Here is a 24,768-nt window from a genome sequence, read left to right as displayed (position 1 = left end):
ATATGTATAAATGTATATATGTATAAATTGTACAAATTTTTACATATATAAAAAAGATATTAACTTCAAGTCATACATAATATTCGAATAATTATGTAAATTGAAATCAATGAAGTCACAGCGAAAGTATTATAAACAATTATGATACAAATTTGGATCGATGAGAATAAATATAATTAAATACGAAAAATTATATCAAATTTTAGTGCTTAAATTTATTGTGTGAAATTTGCTGTGAATTTATATACATATCTGATTCTGTAATCGCGCGTCGAAATCTTTTGCATTATTAATACTCTTATAAAGATGTTTATTAGCATAAAAAATTCTTAAATTACTTGTCAATTTAATAAGTGATATTACTACTCTGATTCTGTTCATGATTGCGTTTCAAGATTGAAAAAGATTTAAGTATGGAGATATTTAAGTGCGCTCCGTTTTGAGCGAATATAAGACTTCTGTTCTTTAATTTAAAAAAATATAATCTCAATTTTTATTATTTATATTTTTTATATGCTTTAATAAAATAGTTATAAGTAAAATTAGTTTATATTAATTATGTGAAATTGATAAAAAAAAGTCTAACTAAAAAAAATACTAATTAGTACGGTTTACAGGTGACGGATACGAGAATTACTCCGAGAACGGTATCCAGAATCCTAGCGCAGGAAGGAAACGGATCTCAAGGAGGTAGTGATAGTCCCCCGCCTCCTCCACCACCGAGACCTTACCATGCGCCACCACCGATGCTGCCGGTGTCCCTGCCAACCAGCGTAGCGATACCAAATCCAAGCCTCCACGAGAGTCAAGTGTTCTCGCCCTATTCGCCGTTTTTCAATCCTCACGCGAGTCATCCTGGTCAAGTACCACCTCCGGGGCCACATCATTTACCCGCGAGTCCTCCGGGTGGAGGTGTAGAACTCAGGGATTCCCCTCCACTGCCCCATCCGCCGGCTATGTTGCATCCAGCCTTGTTGGCGGCAGCCCAGCACGGCAGTCCAGACTACGGACACCTTAGGATGGACAGCAACGACCGAGCTAGCGACTGTAATTCCGGCGACATCAGCTACGATGGAATTCAGCCTACAATATCCTTTACTAATACTATTATGCTAAAGAGCAAATTTAGTAATAATACTCTGCATTTTATAGAATTTTATTAAATTCTATAAAATTTTATAAACATTTCTTCAGATAATATTTATAATAATTTTGATATGTATTTATTATGATCAAAACGTAAAACAAAATGGACATTAATCTCATGTATAGAAAATATTACTATTTAAAATGAAAATATTATCTGTTAAAATAAAAAAATGTTATCTGAAGATTAATTCGTATGTTAAAAAGAATTTAGAAATACTAGAGAAAACAGTTAAGATACTCAGAGATATTTTTTGACATAGAGGAGAAACGAAACTCGCGCGCGAAAAGTTTAGAATGTAGCGGTGAGTTTTTTGAGAGAAAGAGAAAAAGCCGGCAAAATGGCTCGCTCGCTTGTAAGGTGGCTGGAGCGAGGAAGCTCGGACGAATGTTAGATTAGTTTAGTACGGAGTTAGGCTAATGTTGGCTGCACCTACGAGTAGAGTTTGTCCAGCAACAACGCACCGAACCAAAAGTTCTTTACCTACCTCGGCCCACCCTCGGCCTCTCACCCAACTTCGCAAGCCAATAATCTGTCCCGCAATTTCGCAATTCAGCCTGAGCATTTCGCGAACTTTACATTTCGGGCGTCTCCTCGGTTTATCCTAGCTAAGGTACTTTTGCTGATCTCAGTGATATGAGCCTTGCAAAGCTAAATTTCTAAGCGTCGACTTTTATCTGCAATTTTTCATCTTATCTTTCGATGTGCGCGAGAAAGATATTTCATTCATTATATTTATATCGTCACATTTTAATACGAAAACACTTGGTAGAGTATCATACATAATACAATAGAACGAAAATATTATCGGAACTAAGTTTAATCGAGTTTATTAGAAATAAATTTGCGATGTTTGACCAATCATATTTTTTGCTATTTTGCAGTAATTTATCGTAATTCTTAAATATTCATAAATAATGATAAATGTTTAATATATGTTTAATATACGTGACAATTAATAATAAAAATTTATAGATTAATATTTCAAAGAAAAGAATTCGATATTTGCTGAATGATTTGAGTTATACATTATAAATTGGTAATAATTTAAAGGATCTCATATTTGTAAAATATCCGCGTGCCCAAATTTTATTTAAAAATGTTCTTGACCTTTTTCAGATTGATTAAAATAGCCGCGATTGCATCCGGTTAAAGTGCACTCTTAGGATCGTCAGAAAATGATCAGCGAACGGTTCACCAGCTTCGATTATCGTGCATGATCCACCCCGCCGCGGCTTGCTTCTGAGTTACCGAAAGAGCGTGCAGAAATCCGGTGGCTTGCGAATCGAGAGTTCGCCTCGGTGCAACCAGGAAAAAAAGGCGAGTGTCGCGCGGGTTCGTGTGAGCGCCGATCGCCCGATGCAATGTCGGAACTGCATCGGCGTGTTGGACCGGGTCGCTCGATCGGGTAGCGTGCCGTTCTTTGCCGCCTTTTTAGTCGGCCTTTGATGTAAAATCAATGGCGCATTTTTTTCACTCCCTCCTCTCTCTTGGGGTAGGTCGAGCGCGTTGTGCATCGCCGTGACACGATCTGCTGTTCCGCGCTCCTCCGGACGCACCATCCTAGTCTCATCGCGGTTCTCGCTGGCATTTGATGCATCCGAATTCATTTTGTTGCCTACGCCCTCTTTCTCTTCACTTTTTCCTTTTTTCGAAAAAAATCTCCAAATTTTTTAGCTCGAGATTAATGCGAGATTACATGCTGATATTTCATATTTGTGATATCGAGTATAAGCACGTTTTGAATAAATTAAATTGTAAGTACAGAATGGCATAGCAGAGTCGCGAATTAATCGAATAAGATTGCGATGAAACCACATGTAGAGATCCTATTACCAATAAGAAGTCAGTAAGGCTTCTGCTGAGGATATGGCCAATCGTAGATCAACTTCCCTAGTAAGAACCCTTCTATCATCTACCCTTGCGATAATCGCAATTTGTACGATTTCTGATCCGATTCGATACGAAAGAAAACATGATTATATTTGAGATATTCAGACGTTCGAGAAACGAGTCGATTTTCTCCGTACTTTTCTCTGTTAATTTAATCCTTTTTTTTTATCGCGAGAGTGGAGTTTAATTCTCCTTCTTCACCTTTCTCATATATTTATATGTGTTTATATATATATATATTCATATACATTGCAAAATGGTATTTTCTTAACCGCGGTGAACTCGTCGACGCTGACGCCAATGCATCTGAGGAAGGCGAAGCTGATGTTCTTCTGGGTCAGGTACCCATCCTCGGCCGTCCTTAAGATGTACTTCCCCGACATCAAGTTTAATAAAAACAATACAGCGCAGCTGGTCAAGTGGTTCTCCAACTTCCGGTGAGTAATGTATTTGAAATTTATTTATTTTGAATTTATAACAACACAGCAAACAGTCTTTCTAAATTGCGCATCATTTTACGCGAGCGATTTGTTTCTTCAGCAATATTCTATAGTTCTCGTTTTAAAATAGCGTATACGAAAAATCAAAAATCTTAAAAATATCTTATCACGAAATACGTTCGTATTCAAGAAAGGTATTTTTATAAACCCTTCAATGTTTGAATAAACGAATATATTAAAGCGCAATTGAAGCAATTCTTTTAAACCTAAATTATTTATCTATCTAGATTTAAATCTTTATGTATGCAATTGAGATTCGCGAACATTCGATTTTAAATCGAGGATTGCTTTCGGTTGCTGCTGAACGGATAATTAAATTCACAAGAACGAGCGGACGATCTCATGTAGAAAATCTCAAGGATTTGGCGGACAGTCGTGTCGCCACACCCCTACATAATCTCGGACATTTTCGATCTCGTGCGGTACTACCTCGAAAGAATGAAATCGTGGAAGACGTTTCTGTTAACAGAGGCGCGTTTCGTGTATGCAAACGAGAACGAGGTTTTCGAGGGATCGACCACTCCCTTTGCAGAAGCGGTCAGAGCCCAAGAGACGAGAGTCACGATGGGTGTGTCCGAATCTTAATTACCCTCTCTCGTAGAGCAGCTGGGGATAAGTAACGCTACCTACATAGCATCAGGTATAGAAGCGTAGGAGGCCGGTAGGTACCGACGCATACTGTCCGGCAGGCATTAGCCTGATTATAATTAGGCTGAGTACAGTACAGATCCAAGATACAAGGCGGTCGAAGGCGGATCGCGCGCGCGTGCCCTCGTCGTTACATTATTACCGCTTTCTTATCGCGAGATGTCCACTCTCGTGAAAATCGTAAGTCCTTCGCGCGGTGGCATCGTGCGCCGTTCTTATAATTACGGCACGAAGACCACGTGTCCGGGATATACTCTAAATGAAAAATGCATACGCGACGATAAATAAAACGTTAACGAGCGAGCGCTTAGTTGTTCTGAGTAGTTGAGTTAATTACAATATCTTATACTATATTGTATATCGTCAGCCGACGTATACTCGTCACTGAAGCGTTTCGAGAGCATCTTTTACCGCACTTTTTATGTCATTTGATTTCATGTAAACGCGGAACAGGAATCATACGGTTGTACTAAGATAATCGAGCCGAACGGCTCGATATCTACACGTGAAATTGCGAAAACAAAAAATAAAAGGATTTTGTTCATTTTGATAACGACGCGAACATCGTTGTTAATTATCAGTCTATTGTTCTGTGTAACTTTATTCATTGGGCCTATCCAAAAAGAGTGGAATCGCTGATAAAAGAGCAAGCACGTGGTCTGTTTGTGAAACTTCCAAATGTCCGGCGAAATTGCACGCTCGTATTTCGCGGTACGCACAAAGCTAATTACCGCTTCAACATATTTCGGTACATTTGGCCCGAGGGTTTTTTTTTTTGCCTCCTCGCCATTCCATCCACCTACCCTCTCCAAAGTCTTTCTTAATGAGATTTGTTATGTCTTGCACTTTGAAACTCCCTGTAGAGTAAAATTTTATTAAGCAAACCGAATAGTTGCTTCTTTATTAATTCAAAAATCAAAAAGCCAAAAAAATCATATACGTTTCGACTAGCGCTATGTGATTCTTGCTTACATCGATATATTACAACTGTGAACATGCTTTTTAAATATATAGAACATGTTAGTCATCATGATATAATTCCATTTGCTTTCCTTGTATAAGATACATCTGTCAATATATATTAATTTAAAAGTGTATATTAATAATTTATAGTAATGTTCCTCTTAATGTTTCTATTCTTTTATGTATTAAGAAGACAAGATTTTAATTTATCATTTTCCTAATGAAAGTTTTAAAACAATTCAGGAGAGTTCTTTGTGGGTTCCTATTATTTGTTCCTAATTAAAATGACATGAAAAAAATGTGCCTGAAGATTTTCTTAAGAAAAATTAATTAAAAGAAATTTTGAAGATGTTTCATTTTATTCTATTTTACCAGTCTCTGCATGGAATTCTTTCTTTTCACAGCTAATCACGTAAAGGTTTGTCCCGTAACTTTTTCCTTCTTTTTCTCTACCAGTCGTTGTCGCGCGTGCTCGATCTGATAGCCTAATGCACGGCTTCCTATACGGAAATGCCTCACTACATTATTCTACGCTCCTACGTGCGCGGTCGATCCTCCACCCCTTTTCCCACCCTAGATCATCGTTGTACTTTTGTCACGAGAATGGGCTGAGACCATCGTCGCTGCCACCTGCTATGTCGATTATTATATTGCCGTCTCGTTCCCTCTATAAAATATACAAACCGTCGATTAGATTACCTAAGCGCGTCCTTAGTGATTGATCAATCTCCAACTATTGATTCATTGATATTAAGGGGGCGATAAATACAACACAACATAGGAAAAAAGAGCGCAAAAATTCTATTTTTTTCTCCCGATAACACGAATGTTATTTCCCCCCTAGTTACAATATTTATGGATATTCCTCACATACGGTTGTTGGCAAAGTTATTATAAAAGGAAGCGATGAAATTAGTTATTATCGCTGTCCTAGTATTCAACTAAAAATACAAGGGGCATACTTATCAGAAAATACTGAGAATACTTGACATAATATAGTAAACGTGATTTTTATAAATAGGGTCATATATTAATGACAAAGCATATAACTACAATTTCTGTAATCATAACATTTTCTTCAACATCATTTATCATTGTACATCCCTCGGCGCAGTAGATGTCGGAGAAAATCGGACAAGAGACAGATAAAAAGAAAGAGAGAGAGAGAGAGAGAGAGGGAGGGAGAGGGAGGCAAAGAAGAATAGAGCGAGAAGTAGAGTGATAGAAAAAGAGCGGCAACGAGAGACGGTGGCCGAGCACAAAGCGATCGTTCGCACCCTATTTTCTCACGCTCACGCTCGCGTCGAATCGAAAGCACGTCCGATATCTTACGGAGACTCGTTGACGTCGCGCGTACATCATCGGACCTGCTTATACCGACGATATTGACAGCCTTCGTTCGATGAAGCACGCCGTGGGGGATGATTGGGGTCGTCTACGATCCAGGGTACAATGTGTGCGCGTGTTCACGTCTGCGGTATGTGTGTGTGTGTGTGTGTGTGTGTGTGTGTGTGTGTATGTGTGTGTGTGTGCGCGTGTACCCGTCTCTATCACCTCGCATCTCTCCCTGTCCGTCTATCCGTCCGTCTGTCTGTCGGTCGACCGATCGGTCGGTTCACTCCTACTTTCCACCCCCGCGAACGCGAAAAAGAGAAAGAGAGAGAGAGAGAGAACATGAGAAAGAGAGATGTGCGGGCGGACTCGGGTTCGTTCGTTATCAGATCCCACGGTAGGACACGCGACTGAGGTAGCAGATCCTATCTGCGAGACGGAAGAAATTTTATGTCGTATAATGGACAACGGACGCACACACGACACGGTTCTAACCGGACGGTGAATCTACTTCGCACGAAAAACCCGGATCACCTCGGAACGAGTACGAGAAACGAGCAACGATTTTCTGCTTTTAAATATTACGCCGTTCCTTTGTCGGCACGCATCATTCATTTTTGCAAATTTTACACTTGACACTTAATTGGGAATTCTTCTTCTTCATCTTCATAACATTAACTTAAAATTTATTTTCGGGGAAATAATTGTATCAAAAGAATTTACTTTTCATTATGATATTTCTGATAAATGATTGTAAATATTTCACTCATCCGCCGAGCATTTATTCGATTATATGCTAAAATATTTCTTTCCTATTGTTTATGGACCGTGGATTGAGAAGAAATTTATAAATAGAATTTAATCTGGTTAACTATATAAATAGCATCTCTTCGGGGAAACTGTAAAGCGGAGACTGCGGAGAGTAGCAATATCTTCGATAAAGAGGCTTCCAAGTGGCGGTTGACGAGAAAACGCGAGCTAATAGCTCGGCCACGGGCAGAATAACATAATGTTGCAGGAAGAAGGAAGAAGACAGCGCGAGAGGGAGAAAGGGACACGATATAAATGAAGAATCGAAAGCTCTTGAGTTGTCGAATAATAAAGTCCACGATGAATTTACCCAGTCACTTTCAAGGGGTTGCTTATCGCCGCGAAATACTCGATAATTCTCCTGGAGGGGGGTATGGGGGTCGGCTCCACGTGTTCTCTCTTTCTCTAATTTCTTCTTCGACTCATTCTTATCAGCCGACAATCGTTTCGTAGGCGGACATTACCGTGTCGCTGCTCGTCCGTGGAGCGTACGTCGCCGCGGCGTGGTCGGGGTAATGACGTGGTAATTTTCTAAACACAAATTTCCTTTTTCAACCCTTATCTTGCCCGTCGGACACGTGACCGGTCGTTAGCGTTCGTTTTCCTCCTTCGTGCGGTCTGTCCGCGCGTTCTTAGTAACAACCGGCTACCTCGACATGCACGTCTCCCACGCTTTTAAGTAAAACGCACCTTGCTTATATCAAGCATGATCTCCTCACCTAGTGACATGTTATTATTGAGAAGCTCCCGCACTAAAAATTTCTAGCAGGTACTTATTTATACGCAGCATGTGCGATCAACAATTAGAATAATTATAAGTGAAGAGAATAAAAAGGAGTCACAAAATGAGGAGATAATATTAAATTTCAAGTCAAGAGTATAGATGTGTTTTACGTATATTGACTATTAAAATAATCCTCATACTAGTCAAATTTATTTTTAATGTACAGTAAATTAATATACAAAAAGGTTTAAATTTTTCTAAATATTTTATTACATTTTGTTATCTTATATATTTAAACGTGCAGACGAAGAAAGCATGTCTGTTTAAAGACTAAGAGGATCGACAGTTTAATTTCGTTACAAATAGAAAAGCCAATCGGCATTCTGTAAGTAAGAGAATCACTAATGTTCTTTTCTTCTAAACGGTAGCTTAACGTTTTAATTTCGTAGCATTGTGCACATCTAAAAAGTACTGTGAGTGACGTATTCAAAGACGCACCCAGTCGATTGACGTGCTGTTTAGCAAGAAAACTTGCGGTTGCGTAACCATGATTATACGACAACGCCACGAGCAGATTTTTTTTCTTACTTGCAAGCTGCAAGCAGTGGTTCCGAGCTAAAGAAAAGAACAGGAACAAATGTAGAAAATCTGTGACTTGAGATAAAAAGAGCATAACATGCTTTGCGTATTTACGATAAAAGCAGGAACGGTTTCTCAATAACCTCCTCCCTCCATTTACTCTAATTTAACACATACAGAAATGTGAAGAAATACTAAGAAATACTACTTTCATTTATGATTATTCGATCAACTATTTCTTTATGATTAATATGAAGGATTAATATCTAAGATTTTGCTGAGACAGCTACATCTTCTCCATTTAACACATTTTGCCAAGTATCATTAAATGATAATCTTGTGACAAATCGATGAATACGCGAGGTCTGAATTTTCGACAACTTCTGTACACTTAGCTAAATAATTCCAGTAATACACGCCTCGCATAATTGTTCGAAAAGAAAAGGAAAGAGCTAATCGAGCGAGAGCGAACCACGGAGGAAACAAGAGATTCTGAGAAAAATGAGCAAGTAAAATCCTTTGAAACGAAAGTTGCCGCGAGGTGGTAGGATCAGAAGGACGCATCGAAATGGAGAAAGCAGCCGAGGAAGGTGATTTAAAGAAAGGGGATAGACAGAGGGCTGTATCTTAGCCGTTTCTACCCCGTTAATGAACAGAAGGAGAACTTTGGTCTTTGACTCTCGGGTATACCTTGTAGTCTTGTCGAGAGCACTGCAGTCAGACCGTCGAAGAAAAAGAAGTACCGAGGGAGAAGACTAAATGCTGCATCTCGGTATTTACAAAAGGAAATATACAGGAAAATGTGTATGCTTCTTTGCGCGCAGCAAGATTGCCTGTATGAATAAATTCAAATATAAACCTGCTCGCGTAAGATATACAGAGTGCATTAAGAAAATAACTAGGGAAATTTACAGCAGTTTCTTGATTAAGGTTTCAGCGTTCATCATGTTACACAGAATAATAGCTCCTTGCTGTTCTTACCTTTTGCTCGTCTCTGATTCTTTCCGCGTAGTTATTCACAATACCGACGCATTATATACAATTAGACTTCCACTTCCTTTCATTATTATGCAAGCAACCTCATTCTTGTTAAATTACAAACAATTCGTTATCGCAATCTCGTCTTTGTAAAAATTCATATATTAAAATCGTACACGTAGATAAACTATGTCATTAGATTTGTCATTTTATCGGACATTTATATTTTAAAATACTTTAACGAACTGTTATCATTTCCGTTTCCTTTCGACACACTTGTAGTACTTACAAAATCCATTTCGAGATAAAATGTTCCTCTCTAAATTCGTAGTATATAACAATATTATGTCATATTTGAAAAATAAGCTTTTATCAGCGTATCAATGAATCTTGCACGCTGGAAACTATACATCGAAAAAAATTAAATATTGTTGCATCGTGAATAATACATTATTGATATAATGAAAAATAGTTGTGATTTATAATTTGATATTATAAATTTTATCTATTTATAATTTCCACATATAACATAGAATAATTTAAATATAAATATAATATAAAAAAGATAGAAAGTTAAAAAAAGAATTCAAACTTTATATCATTGATATTAAATAATTATCGTTTAATGATTATCATCATAATTTATAATATTAAGAAGTTTAAAAACTTACGAGGTATTGAAATCTTTTCTTATATTATTGCTTTTTTTTACTTTATTATTATATAATGTAATATTACAATAATATGTCGACGATGTTAATCGACATTAAAAGATTGCGATTTTTAAAAATCTTAGAGAATTGATTTCCTAAAGAATAAGTAATTTGATTTGCCGCTAGAAGTAGATGAAGCACCTTCCTTCGGACGAGGTATATCCCATACGTGATGGTTGTACGTGTAAACGGTAGTCACTTAATTAAAAATTACTTAATTACGTTCTTGGCACTAATTAGGTACGCTTGGTTCTCTCTTAGCCGTGCACCACGACTACCTCGCCACCACAGCTACTTCTTTCTCTCCCGCTCTTTGCCCATCTCACTTCTACCCCTCCAACTCCATCACCCTTTAGCTGCCTCCTCCACCATCTCTTAACACCCTCTTTCGTCTCTACACTCCGTTCACATCTACACTATCGTCAGCGAGGTCTCTGTCTTGGTTGCAGTTTTCAATCTCTTTTTCTGTCGCTCCTGTCTCGGTGAGACTTCTCTCTCCAGCCTCCTTTCTTCTTTAAACGAATATCGAATCACCGACAAGCTAACTTCCCGACGTCGCATACATGAAATCTCGAGTAATGTTGAACCGCTTCTTGAACTACCGGTAGATTCAACAACTTTTCAAATGCCGCCAAATGTCGTCAACCGAGTCGCCGACTATTCTCACGGCTCAACCTTGTGGATACTTACGCTTTATTCGCGAGCAAATTGTTCCGAATATTTGACTAAAACGTAGCAATTAATACATCGACATTAATATATAACATGTACAAATCGTTAAATTATAAATATGTTTACATTCTCATTTCTTCATTCGGATAAATGCAGAGTAGTTACGGTAATAATTGACTGAAATTGTTCATACATTCACATATAATTTAACACATGAACGATCAGAAAGAATGAAAATCCTGATAAGCACGGATGAACACGGAGAAATAGGCTTACGAGGCCCACCCTCCTCTGAAATGTCAGTATCGTAACATAAGGATATATCTGTTGGCGTTGCAGCAGGCAACCGAACTGGCGTAGTGTCGGTTTTCTTCTCAATTTTTTTGATAATGAACGCAAGTACGAGAAATACGACCAGTATTGGCTGAGCCACAGACAATACCGTGGCTGCAGGGCTATCGCGGGAGGAACAACGATGAAGGCGGGGGTAAGCCGGAGGTTTCGCGGGGAGGCAGCAGGGAGATTGAGGTGACATGCGGGGAAGGAAAAAGGAGCAGGAGCTGAGAGCGGGGGAGGGGAAGGGTGATGGCAACGGAGGCTTTATAGGGGATGTAAGCATCGCTACTGCAAGGCTAATCCGCCGCTATGAGATGCTACTTGCAGCATGAGCACGGTACACTCTCTGCCAAAGATTTCTCCAAAGCGAATCTCTTATCCAGTTGTTGCTGGACAATTAAAAGAGTTCATTGAACCTCGCGCGAGTATAAATGTGTTCTCGAAATTGTGAATTAAAATGTCTGAGTTTCTATTTTCATGTTCTTGACGCGATACAGCGATCTTATTGAAAATTGTAAAGAATGATAGAAGGAAATAGAAAATGTATTAAAAAAATTATAAAAAATTTTAGCTTCAAATTGTTACATAATTTACTTATATTCTTATGTAAAATATTATTATGTTAAATGTAATTTGCATTTTCATACTAGAAATATATTAAAAATGTGTTAAGTACGACGTTTTTATCGAATACACTAAACTCTTTGCACATTCAACATTAGAATCATTAAAATATTAAATCATATATTTATAATATTGATAAACTTCTTCTACATGCATTTTTATAATTTTTATATAGATTATATTCCTATTGTTTATAGAATCCTTCACTAAATTATATTGAAGTGATATATACATAGTTTCAGTATTTCTAAGAAATAGTCTCGGACTATAGTTCGATAATATCAAAAGGAACTACTTGGCACGATGTCTGCTTTTCTTTCGACAGTCTCATTTGAACGCGCTAATTAGAATATATTACTTAAGTAGAAAATCCAAATACAGAAATACAATATCGTCGTAAATGCGAACATTTAAACGAATAAATCGATTAATGATTTAATCATAATTTTATTCTAATAAAGAATCTTATAATAATATACGTCGACAATACCAATCGCGTGTAACGCGAAATTAATCCCTTCGAGATCCAAATTTTATCACTCCTGCAATTTTAGTAGTCGTGATGACCGGCTGAAAAAAATCATCGTGGGTAAAGATTAAAAAATGAGTTACCCGGGAAACTGCAACCGGTAATCCATTACGTCACGTCCATCGCCAATGCCACCCATTCGCTGCACCCTGTCTCTCCCACCTGCCCCTCACAGTCAGCGACGACCCCACGCCAGTCATCCAGACGGCCGCCACCGTTTTTCATCCCCGCGATTCGGAAGATCTCGCGCGTGGGCGTGTGTGTGTGTGTGTGTGTGTGTGTGTGTGTGTGTGTGTGTGTGTGTGTGTGTGTGTATGTATGAGATTCGCGTGTGCACGCAGCATGCATACATCCGTGTGTGAGATCGTAGACACGCGCGACAACGTGCGCGCGTGCGCGCGCGCGCCGTACGAATCTCCGCGAAAAATGCGATATGATAATGTTCCCAGCGTTTCGCTCTAATCGGCTTTGTATCCGCCTGTGACGGCTCTTGTGGACGAAGGGGTTGCGGCGGGATATCGGAAGTACTAAACGGACGGCTGGCACGACGGGGCGAGGAACGCGGGGATATACGGTCGGGATCCTGGGGGCAGTCAAGAGAGGCGAGCCTGTGCCAGCCTCCATGAAGGATTTAATTTACATCCACCGGCGAAAAACGCGGAAAACAGTTTATCAAAAAAGTTACCGCGCAGACTCGAGCCGTAGAGTGAACGAGCGAGAGAGGAAAAGAGAGACTGAGAGAGAGAGAGAGAGAGAGAGAGAGAGAGAGAGAGAGAGAGAGAGAGAGAGGGAGAGAGAAACGCAGGACGCGCGAGGGAACGGAAGAAAGAGGGTTACACGACGGCAGAAATGAAATTGTCCGTGCATGGATTACCGCCGACTTCGTTATGCCCTCGCATTAGTGCTCTTCCCCTACCAATCCTCTCTTTTCCTTTCTCGTTCCCTCTCTCCGCCTCGCCTATATGTATATCCATTCTTTTATATTCGAAGCCCGGATGCAACGCTTATTCGATATCTCTAAAACGGTACTTAAATGTAACCATGTTACGAAGGAAAATTCTTAAATCGTCTTTACTAGCAGACTTGCGTCCGTCAATTATTGTACATCAACAAACACAGTAAAACACGTGCTTTTATTGCAGCTCGAGCGAATAAAAATTGAATTAATTATGACTGTTCGTTATGCGATTATCTTTTGATTATATTATTCTTGTAAACGGGAATGGCAACGAATAATAAATGCTAATATCTGTTTAAACTGCGAAATACATGTAATTAACCGAGGATTTAAACGCCCAACATAGTTCAATTTCGGAAGAGCGCGTCCGGGGATAGAAACGTAAACAACTGCTCTTGCGTCGAGATTTTATCATCGGCTGATGGGAAGACGACTTCATAAAATATCCAATTGATCGAGATGTGGGCTTCGCAATCGTACACGGTGGTTATGAAATACGCATGAATTTCGTCGGATGGTAGTCCGATATCGGCCGTGACGTTTCGTAGCGCAACGACGGGTTCGCGATCACCGGGGACCGGGCGTAAAATTACTGTTTCGGCCAACATTTACCCCGGCAGCCGCGAGGGTAACGTTCGACTGGACAGCGACTCCGAATTGATTTCGTTTGAAATCCCTACCCCTCACCGAACCCCGCTTGCCTCCTCCGCTTGCGTCCACGGCTCGTTCCCTTCCATCGATGCGCCGTTCACCACCCCCGGCTTTCTCCTCTTTCACGCGCTTTCGTCCTTCCTCTGCCTCCGACGCTTCGTCCTTCAACCCTCATCCTCGCTCCTTCTCCATACTTCTTCTCTCCTGTTCCCGCCATCGTTCACCGTCTCCGTCTCTTTTTGAATCTCATCCGGGACCACGGCGCCTCGCTGCAGACTGCGCCAAATGTATTTCCCCCTTCGCCATTTTTTTTTATCGTCCGCTTACGAACGTTCGAAAAATTAATTGCCGACCGGTTCGATCGGAAATGCGCGAAAGGAGAACGCGTCATGTGGGCGAACGAATGAAACGAAAGCTCGGAGGGTGTCGATTTTATGTAAAAAGCGATTTACGTGTTGAGCGATATGCTGACGATAATTCTATAAAACGATTACGATGTAAAAATTGGTATTTGTGTTTTTCGCTCTTTTGTTTTAAACGCGATCTTTGTTCGGGTCACGTAAATACAGATATGAAAAAAAATAATAATAAACTCCATTTTTAAGTATTTTATCGCATTATAAATTATTTACTACATTTGTGAATTAATCTGAATAAAGAATAGAATTAATATATAATGAAATAATATGCTTACATTTGAATATACATATATCGAGGAGAACGGAAGAGAATCGACGTAGGAAGCGACGGAAGACGCGAAAACATTGCTGAACGCACGTTTATGGTCGATTCGCAAAATAAAAAAAAAGAATCGCGGAATTAATGGAAAAGTCTTGTGCAAAAAAAGGAGAGTCAAAAAATTTCGTTGGATCGACCGATAATATCCGTCGCGATCTCGAAGACGGGAGAAAGGGTCGATGTCACGGTTCCCGGCGCCACGTCATTCGATATTTTTGTCAGTAAAACGATATCAGGCAAATTGCATCTGTCCTTTACACCGTGGCGCCGAGCCAGATCAAACAGTATTCGGCCCTGGATATTACTCTTCCCTTGATATTGTCGGTTCCCGGCACCACTCTCTCGTTTCTATCTAGCAGTCGGCGACGATCGAGTACTTTCTAAATCGAAAGAGGGTACGCACGAGAGAACACGATAACATCGAACGCTAAAAAAAAAAAAAAAAAAAAAAAAAGAAAGATCAGTCTTTCGCGGACTCTATCTACAATCGTCATTTATTTATCCGATTTATGCCCATTTCTATCAATGCAGTTTAATTTTAATCTTGGTTCAACTAACTCTTCATCTTTTTCTAATTCCAAGAAGAGTAAGTTGAACCGAAATTAATGTCAGTTTACATACATCGATGGAAATAGACACTATTCATGTCGCAATCATTCCATTTATGGTCGCTGAAAATCTACAGCCTCTTACGCATAAAAAGTTAAACGTAATGTCGATGACGCGTTTTGAATTCTAAATGATATGAAATTGTCGTTGACGGCAAGATCGATACGGGCCGGACACGCGTTTTTGAAGAATTCGTGCGATCGTATCGAACAATACGTCGCAAACGAACGGTACTCTTATTGGCATCGTATGCAAATCGCCCATATACCAAGTCACCTTCTGAGTGCACTGGAAGCATGCGGGCGAACGACGTAAGCAAGCACGACTATCTTAGTGGAGTGACACATACGGGCGACAAATAGGCCGTCGAAATACAATTTCAGCTAAAGGAGAAGCGACCCCGATTGAAACGAGGAAAAAACGTAGGCCACTTTCGATTATCGATGTGTGTGCTGCACACATGTATATGTTTATCGGTATCTTTCTGCGGGGAGAAACAACCGACGGATGAAGGTACGCATGAAACTTTGTGACACGTACCTGTACCGAATAATTAAAACACAAAAGGCAATATTTGGTTTCTCTCTGATAATAATTACGGCGTCGATGATACGTGTGTAACATTGATAACGTGATTTTATGCATATTTTCATAACTGGCACACGCACGGCCTTTTGTAATGTCTGAAGGGATTGCGCTTACATTTACCTGAACTCGACAGACCGGGATCGTTTAAGAGCCATAAACGTAATCCTATGGAATATTTACAGTAGCCTCTCCCCGCGGTGGTCGACAGTTGTCTAGCAAATCCTATTTACTGTTACCCAACGTACTATACACACTAGAGATGCTGGGAGGGTGACTATCGTCCCTAGCTAACCTACTGCCCTACTGCCATGAGTCTCACCCCTAAAAGCCTCGCGTCTCTCTCCGTCATACTCCAGCTCTCTCTCTTATCCTCTACCTTACCTAATTCTCCTCTTCACCGTTCAATCGCATCGACTATCAGGCTCCTAACGGCCCTCTGTAAATCGAATCGCGCGATGATCTCGCGGAATACCTCGTTTTCTGGCCGCGATTATGAAAAGGCGAATATTTTTACAAGATTTTCCGGTTGAATGCTCGAAGTATCGGGCCTGTTTCACACGGTGAAACGTATCACTCCTTCGTCGACCCTTCGATCTCTGCATTTCCAACGCGTCGATAACAAATAAGAAGTATCGATCCCTCTCCCCGTAGGTCATATGCGAGCACCACGCTAATTTGTTCGCCGCACCGCCGACGTTCTTTTTTCCCTTTGTTCTCCCCGAGTTTATAAAGTCCACGCATGCAGGTATAAATAGCTCTTAAGTACGACCAGACTCGTGATTTTGTAGAAAAGGAGGTGAACGATTTTCCGACGATACGATGACGAGTATCGGGCATAAGGTAAAATTGTTCGTCATTTTATAATCATTATCAACGATAGGATTAGAAAACGTATCTATGTGTAAAATAGTCGTTGAGTATTTGAAAGTAGGAGTGATACCTTAAAGGTACAGCAACGTGAAGAAATGATAATAATAATTAATTTGTACATTATTGTAATAATTAATTTTCTTTCAATTTTTTGCGTTTTATAAAAAAAAATATCATAAAATTAATATTATCAATATTTTATTTTTCCGAAAATCCCTTCGTCTTCTCGCTTGCACCCTTCCCAGAGTCGCGCTGCACTCGTAATGTAGTTTAGCATGGTATGACAGGAGATAAACTTGGCAACAAAGAATTATTGATTTTTTCTCAGCGGGTTGAACGAGTTGCTGGGCGGTTGAGCGGTCCCGGTAGGGTATTCGACAAAGGATGTTTTCCGAGTCCCTAACCTAGGCAACCCTTCTCCTACGCTCGACGTCCCGTATGTGTCTATCGTGTGTTGCCTCTGTACTGTGGGTGTATAACCCCCGTCTGTGTATGTGCATGTATGTGCATGTATGTGCAAAGGGTCCGTCCTAACTTTGCCTCCCTTCTCGCTTTCTCTCGCGGTCCTTCCTCGCGTCACCCTATTCGCGTCTCACTATTCGTGTGCCATGTGTACTCAGCCGATGTGGTGAGGACTTAACTGCCTCATTGTCATCCCAGCAGGAATCGGAGTTTCGGGACAGATGTGCAAAATTTAAGGCTAGAACACTGAAGAAGTCATCGTTGACATACGATCTTGAATCCTGCGTCTCTCTTATAGATGCACTTACTTTTCAGATCATTATGTATCGACAAACGATATTTTATTGTAAATAAGATGTATTAAATACAAATCTCACAAACATTGAATGTATCTCTATAACGTTTTCTTGCTTACTTGAAGTTATTTTTTTATTTATCGAGTTTAGCAAAAATTTAGAATTTCCTAGGGCATTCAGGCGAGCAGCCGAGATAAAATTTAATACACGAGCCTGGTCACGAGGTGTCCAATGTTGCTTCCCATTACATTGGAACATGTTAGACCACGGCACGTTAGAGCTCGGCCTCTTTGGGCTGTCGTGTATCCAAATAGTCTAGTCCAGTTTAGTCCAGTCCAGTCTAGTCAAGTCGAGTCGAGTCGAGTCCAGTCCAGTCCAGTCCAGCCCAGCCTTCGCACCTTATGCACGCGAGGATGCACATGCATAGTGCAGCAAATGGATAGTGCAACGCTAGCACGGCCGCCGGCAGGGAGAATCGATCGAATAAAAAAATGCTTGGCCGATGCCGAAGTGCGACGAGGACGCGAATCGCGGGCGATGAACGGACGAGGCGAAGAAGGGGACAGGGGTGCACGGTAGCAGAAGGAGGGATAGTCCGGGACCATTGAAGAGTGAAACCGCTCAAAGCAGCTGCCCCCGCCCCCTCGTCCAAGCTACCGCTCTCCTCCGCATCCCTCGTCCTCGTCCGCTTCGGCCTGTGCGCCGACCCTAGGAGCTCGTCTCTCTCTTACTCCTCGTAGCTTTGAAAAACCATCCCTACCTCAACCTGGTCGGACGGTACACCCCTGCATAGCCGTATAGCTTCTACTCTTTCTCTTCTTCTTTGTTTCTCTTCCACTTTGAAGGGGGCGGTCGGCCTAAACTTCGCGCCAAAGGGTCGCTCGTTGCCATAAGTGCAAGAAATGTGGTTACGTTCCCCTTATTTTTCCACCGTGTTGGAATCTTCTCCGTTCGAGACGAAATACGCGGCGGCATTTCGTGAAAGTTGAACATACATTTGATTCGTCAGCAATTTATTTTGAACTTCTTAATTATTTTATCAAAATCGAAGACGAAAGGTATCGTTTACTTTTTCAGATTTTTATCGCACGCGGCTGTTGACCTTTTATTATTATAATGAAATGTATATAATATTCGTTTCTCTTATTTAACCGAACGAGATTGTACCCTACGACAGACTGTGATCCTTCTTATTATTCGCGGTCTTTGCATAATGAATTTAGTTCTGTACGCGCGACCGATTTATACGTCCAGAAGTGCGCGCGTAGCTGACAAAATTATCCGTCTATCTGTCTCTGCCGATGCTTTGCACCCCTCCTGGGGAGCACGGGGGAAGAACATAAAACCAGCTGGGAAGAAGAAAGACAGAAGTTGCCAGGGATGAAATAGGGAACGAGTCTAAGGCAAGCCAGATGCAAGGGGAGAAGAGATGAGAAGGGGCCGGGCAGTCGAAAAGCAAGGGGCACACGAGAAGTGTGCATTGTAAGATCGGCGCGTGCGGCACGCGGAACCTTCGATACCGTCGTACCTCTAACCTCGCAGTCGTAGAACCCCCCGTGCTCGTACCCGCTCGTCCCCCTCTGGTCTCCCTTTCCGTGCCAGCGTTCTTCGAGTTCCCTCTTTTATGAAGGGCGAGGGCCCAGAAGCTTATTGTCGGGGGCACATCTGCCGTGCGATCGCCGACCGATTGTCTCGCAGGCTTAGGAAACTTGCTCGTGAAAAAAAAGGCGGCTTAGCCGACGGGGTGACGATGCACGTGGTGCGGGACGTGGACACGCGTGTCCGCCGGCGAGAATAGGGCAAGATCTTCCCCAAGTAAGTGGCGCCACTTTCATCACGCGCGATTGCGAAGTAACATTGAAATCACCTATGAATCGATGAAAATAACAATGTATTTTAATGCGTCGAGGGTATTCATTTGTTAACTCTTTCACTATAGAATACATAAAATCAATGTGAGATATATTGTAAAGGCAACATAATGATGTGAAACATCAACGTTAGATCGCACATTAGCGATCGTAACGAAGTGATTTACCCTCGTAAACAATTTCACTAATCGTTCGATCATCGTCAAACATGTTAAGTACCATTGTTTGAAAAACGATGCGGGATAGCTTTGGCGCAGCGATCGATGTATTCTTTCGATCCTTAGAACTCCGCATCGCGTTTATCGAAGAACGACGTGTATAATCCATTTTCACAACTCGCAGTTAACTCTTAACCGAAATTCAACTTGTTTCTCATTTCTTTCCAATTCTAGAATTGGAAAGAGACAATGAATAAGTTGAATCTCAAGTTAAGAGCGAGTTAAAAGTGAGTTGTGGAAACCGAGCCTAATTTTGTAAGTGATAATCGCTCGTCGACTTACATTTTAGTTGCACGATTTTCCACGACGTGCTCTTCCCCTGGCGATGGCTCCCCCTGAACATCGACGAAGGCTTTAAAGTCAAGACCGACGCGGGCGCGGGTGTTTGAGTGCAGACAGCATTAAAGTGTTAATTACTAATTAAGAAGGATGCACGCGAGCGGCGCGGCACAACATCAAGACCCTGCGCGACACCTTTTTGAACGCGCCCTCTGAATGGACGCTTACGCCCCAGCGGGCAAACGCGCGTAGTCGCTCATCCATCCGCGCCAGGCTCATCGACGCACGGCACGAGCGAGAAGACGCGACACGCATCTACCACGCGCGGCCACCCGCGCATGAACGCGCTCGCGCGCGAATTCTAACGCGCGGACGCTTAATGCTCTCTCGTTACACGCACTTTCACGCCTCGTGACCTCCTGTCTCGCGTCACGTCGCGTCGCGGCGATAAAGTAGAGCGTGAGCGCCGGTAGACGACGCCACGACGGTAGTTCCTCTCTCGAATTCTTTAACGGTTTCTTCCGCTGCTTGCAGCCGGCGATGTGGTTACGGCCGACGATTACTTTATCAGCTGACAACGTCGGCTTACACGCGCAAAATAATCGTACATGTACGACGCGTTGAGTTGACATATTTATTAATAATATTCAAGGTAACCGCTGATAACTACGGATTGTAGAAATTATAGATCGTTGGAAGAATCGTATGGAAAAGGGATCTTTCAGAGTCTTTTAGAGTGTTCCCTTTACGGATTTTTGCCAATAGAACGAATGGACTCGTAAGTTTCTTCCAGCGTTTGTAAGGGGGAATGCCGTGGGAAAGTTTCGTCAAGAAAACCGTGATGGTTAGGGATTCAAACGTTCGGCGTCAAGTCGCGTCTTCGAGGGCTGCGGCGCTCGCTATTGTCGAAGGTCTACCGACTTGGTTATAACCGTTAAAGGGGACTTGGCTGGCTGGTTCGGTGGCTTAAGAAGCACGTTCCTTGAATAGAGATCGAAAAGAGGGAGATTGTAAGGCGAGAAGACGCTCGCCGCAATGTATATTGCAAACCGGCAGAAGGCGCACGACTTCTCGCCGCGTCCTTGCCCGCCCTATTTCTTAAAGTCGCGATGCAAATCCTGTTCTCACTTAGAACATATATATCTCTTGTTTTTCCGTTCTTTTCATCTTTGACATTTAGAAGATTTTAAAAAATAGAGATTTAATTTCCAAATTTGCAGTGCAACGTTCGAATTTCAGCATTTTGTTAAAAAAAAGAAACATCCCTTTGTAATAAAATATGACTGTGCTTTATGGCCAAGCAGTCTCTATATTATATTTCTAGCAAAATTTTTCGCTCAATCTATAACGTAATGCCTTTTAATTCATCGATTCTTTTCATCTGAAAAGAAATAAGTTTCACTATATATTTTCTAAAATATCGTGAGAATTATTAATTGTTTCTAATTTAATTTTTTTTTCTTTTTTTTTTTCATCAATATGTTGACCCGTATATTATACTCTTTATCGCGAATAGACCGAATGACTACGGAATGATGCGGTTGTAAAAAAACAAACTTTCGAGTGGTCGGGAGTTCTCCTTTTAATTGGTGCTTTCGCATATGCGTGGAGCAACGCATCATAAAAGCGGCGCGTTGAAAAAGCGACTGACAACGATGAAGATCGCGGTTGAAGGAGGCATCGCGTCGACAAACGCTGTTACCATTAACTGCCTCAATACGTGACACCTCCATGTCCGTTTTCCTGTCTCATCTTCTCTTTCTCTCTCACATTTAAGATAAAATAGATTTAAAAACGTAAAGCGTAACTTATTCAATTAAATATCATATCTCAGATAAAATATAAAAACATTTCTAATAAAAAAAAAACACTTCTCTAAAAAAAAAAACACTTCTGAATATAAATACATAATAAAGGAATCTCAAATATTATGAATACAATTTGCTTTAAATTAGTTTAAATTATTTCAATAAATGAAAAAATGAAACAAGGAGATAAAAGAGGCAGAAAAGAGAAAGAGAGCGAGAGAAAATAAGAAAAAATAAGATCAAACGAAAAAGGTTTGTTTCGAAGAATCTGGAATATCGTAGAAGCGATATCCACACGCTCCTCGTATCTTTTTGGTCGATGAAGCGTATCGCAATTAAACACTAATAATTAACGCCTTTAGAAAGATTCGTGCCTTCTTCCTTTCTCTCTCTTCTTATCGATATTTTCTCATCTGCTGCTTTTCCTTCTCACTCTCTCTTTTTCTTTTTCGCTTGAGAATCGCCCCACCGTAATGGAGCGCGCGAAAACCCTGAAGAGAGCTTATTATTATCCTAATTATACAATACTATAATGAATGATCCCGCGGCTCACCCTCTAGCATACGCTCTCGCTCACTCGTTCGCTCGCTTGCCCTCCCCCGTCATCCACATCATCCATCTCCCTATCGTTCCCTCTTGCCGTCAGATTTCTCTGTCGCTCACCGTTGCTCTTATCCTCTGCACTTGGTAGTCGAAGAGTGGCAATTCTAGCACTCGGGCTTTTTGTCAAACAGACTACGGAACTAACGTCGTTTCCCTCACGCCCTCGCGCACCCCATTATGCGGCCAGTCTCATCTCCCGTCTCGCTCTCTCTCTCTTTCTCTCTCTATGTCTCCGCGGGTGTCTGTTTTAATTAGGCACTTCGTAGATACGTGTGTCGCACGTATATAAGTATATCGCGTATGCGCCAGGATATACGACGTTAACGTAGATACGTAAGCGACGCAGTCTACCACTACCTCCGCCACATTCCGCCTATACTTGGCGATCCGACGAGCTTGAATGCGGTCGATGGGTGGTTGAGTAAGGATTATAGACACAGGTAACACATGCATAGGGCGAAGTCGGGGCGGCTTGCCGATGGGTGGTGTCGGTGATGGCTCGAGGAGATGAAGAGGGACGGTATGCGCGAAGGGATGATGGAGGAACTCCTCTTCCGATTCTTCTCGCGCACGTAACTTTCTCCGACTGACTGCTGATAAGAGCACGCGAAATTATCTTAATTGGCAGTAAAACCAATTCGGGAATGATCGAACGAAGAGAGTCCTCGTCTCATCTCTCTGCTCATCTATACCGTGCCGTTTCTTTCTTTCAGCGGCTTTGAATAGAGTGAACGTTCCGGAAGAACGCGTTGTTTTCTTCGACAGGAGAAAGGACCTGACCTTCCCCAATCTCCAAGCATGACGAATAAAAAACGATGTCTATCTTGAGTATGAAAATGGACCAGTTATGATTTCATGAGCAAGTACGAAAATTTGAATTGACACGATTGAAAAATATTCTATTAATCATCGCTACACTATTCTATTGTCCTATTTGTTGCTATTTTCTCTAGCAAATAAGGTTTCAATTCGCTAGGCAAAAGCAATCTTAAAAAATTACTTTCAATGTTAAGCGAACATTTGCAGCTTTACATTGTCGAGTATTCAACGATGATGACTTATACAAATCGCTTTCTCGTTGAACCGTTTCACTTTTGCATCCCCGAGGGATCCAACCAACAACTGCACTGATTCTACGAAAATACTCGACTGATGCTAATATGTATCTGAAGATGAATTTTATTTATTATTGGAAGCAGAAAATTACAATGAGGAAGCATAAAAAATCGTTGACGTAGATCGCGTTTTAAGAAACTTAGACTATGTACTTTTCTAACCGCATTTTTAATAAATGAGATACATTAAAAATATTACATACAAAAAGCAATGCAATTGCAAACTCGAAATTTAACGGAAACGTTTTGAAAGCTTACAAACGACGGTAAATATCTGCGAAAAAAAAGGTCTGGAACTTGGTATTAATAATTTTCCTCTGCGCATACAGTTGTGTGTGCGTTCGTATTTTTTATATTTTTCTTCCCCTTCCACGCGCATTGTTTGCAAGGAGGGCTACCCTTCGCGTTTATTTCCCCTTCGAAAGCTCGGATCGCCGTTCCTATATCAATTATACATCAATTAACGAGTCACGTTTGTTGTTACGCATTAATTAATGAACGTAAAGGTAACTTTGAAACGAGCGATTTTTCCTGCCACGGACTGAACGAAAGAAGATTGCGTAATTTTGCGTTGATTATATGTCACTGACTAGAATTGCATAGAGAGCATCGTGTCTTTAGTGTGGCTGACGCGATAGGTTTTTCATCGTTTCTTTGCGTCTGTCCGCTTAACATCGAGGAGAGCTTTCCATAGAGCTCTCCATATGCGTCGTCCCCTTCCTTCTTTTTTCATCTTCTTCCGCTTACGTCAGACCAATGTTAGCATCGATCTTTAATTAATTATCGATGACGCATTAGCGTTGTTACTGTCTGTCGCAGAGAAACCAGGCGAGACAAGAATCAACCGCGATGACGTAGAAAGATTTATTATTAATTGACAACCTCGTACATCGGGCCATTCTTATATTAAAAACTTATATTAATCCATTATCCAAAGCTAAATTGTATTATATATAAATATTTAAATTGTATTAAAATGTTATACGCATTTTTGCGGACTAACGAAGCAATCTAGCATTGTCTAACAGGGTATCTTTTTTAAATTTTGTTTCAGGGAGTTCTACTATATCCAAATGGAGAAATACGCGAGACAAGCAGTTTCGGAGGGCGTGAAGAACGCCGAAGATCTCCGAGTCGGTGGCGACTCCGAAATCTACCGGGTTCTCAACCTTCACTACAACCGTAATAACCACATTGAGGTATGGGGTCCCCAGGTGCGCAACACGAACACGCACACGCTACATTTTATTTTAT

At 41.1% G+C, this 24,768-nt stretch overlaps 1 protein-coding gene across 4 annotated transcripts in view; it reads left to right on the top strand.

The window, feature by feature from the left end:
- Positions 1–24,768, top strand: part of LOC105144499 (homeobox protein prospero) — a 55,217-nt gene that overhangs the window by 3,240 nt on the left and 27,209 nt on the right. Inside the window, exons 2-4 of one of the 4 annotated variants that reach the window (XM_087408693.1) lie at positions 618–1,088; positions 3,323–3,477; positions 24,569–24,713. In XM_087408693.1, the coding sequence (XP_087264819.1) occupies positions 618–1,088; positions 3,323–3,477; positions 24,569–24,713 (771 nt within the window). Of the gene's footprint in view, positions 1–605; positions 1,089–3,322; positions 3,478–24,568; positions 24,729–24,768 lie in introns of all 4 variants that reach the window. The other 3 variants (XM_087408691.1, XM_087408692.1, XM_087408690.1) reach the window with 3 other exon arrangements.

This window comes from Acromyrmex echinatior, chromosome 8 (assembly GCF_024713525.1).
Source record: "Acromyrmex echinatior isolate Ae372 chromosome 8, ASM2471352v2, whole genome shotgun sequence".
Taxonomy (NCBI): Eukaryota; Metazoa; Arthropoda; class Insecta; order Hymenoptera; family Formicidae; genus Acromyrmex; species Acromyrmex echinatior.
This window is presented reverse-complemented; position numbering and strand designations above follow the sequence as displayed.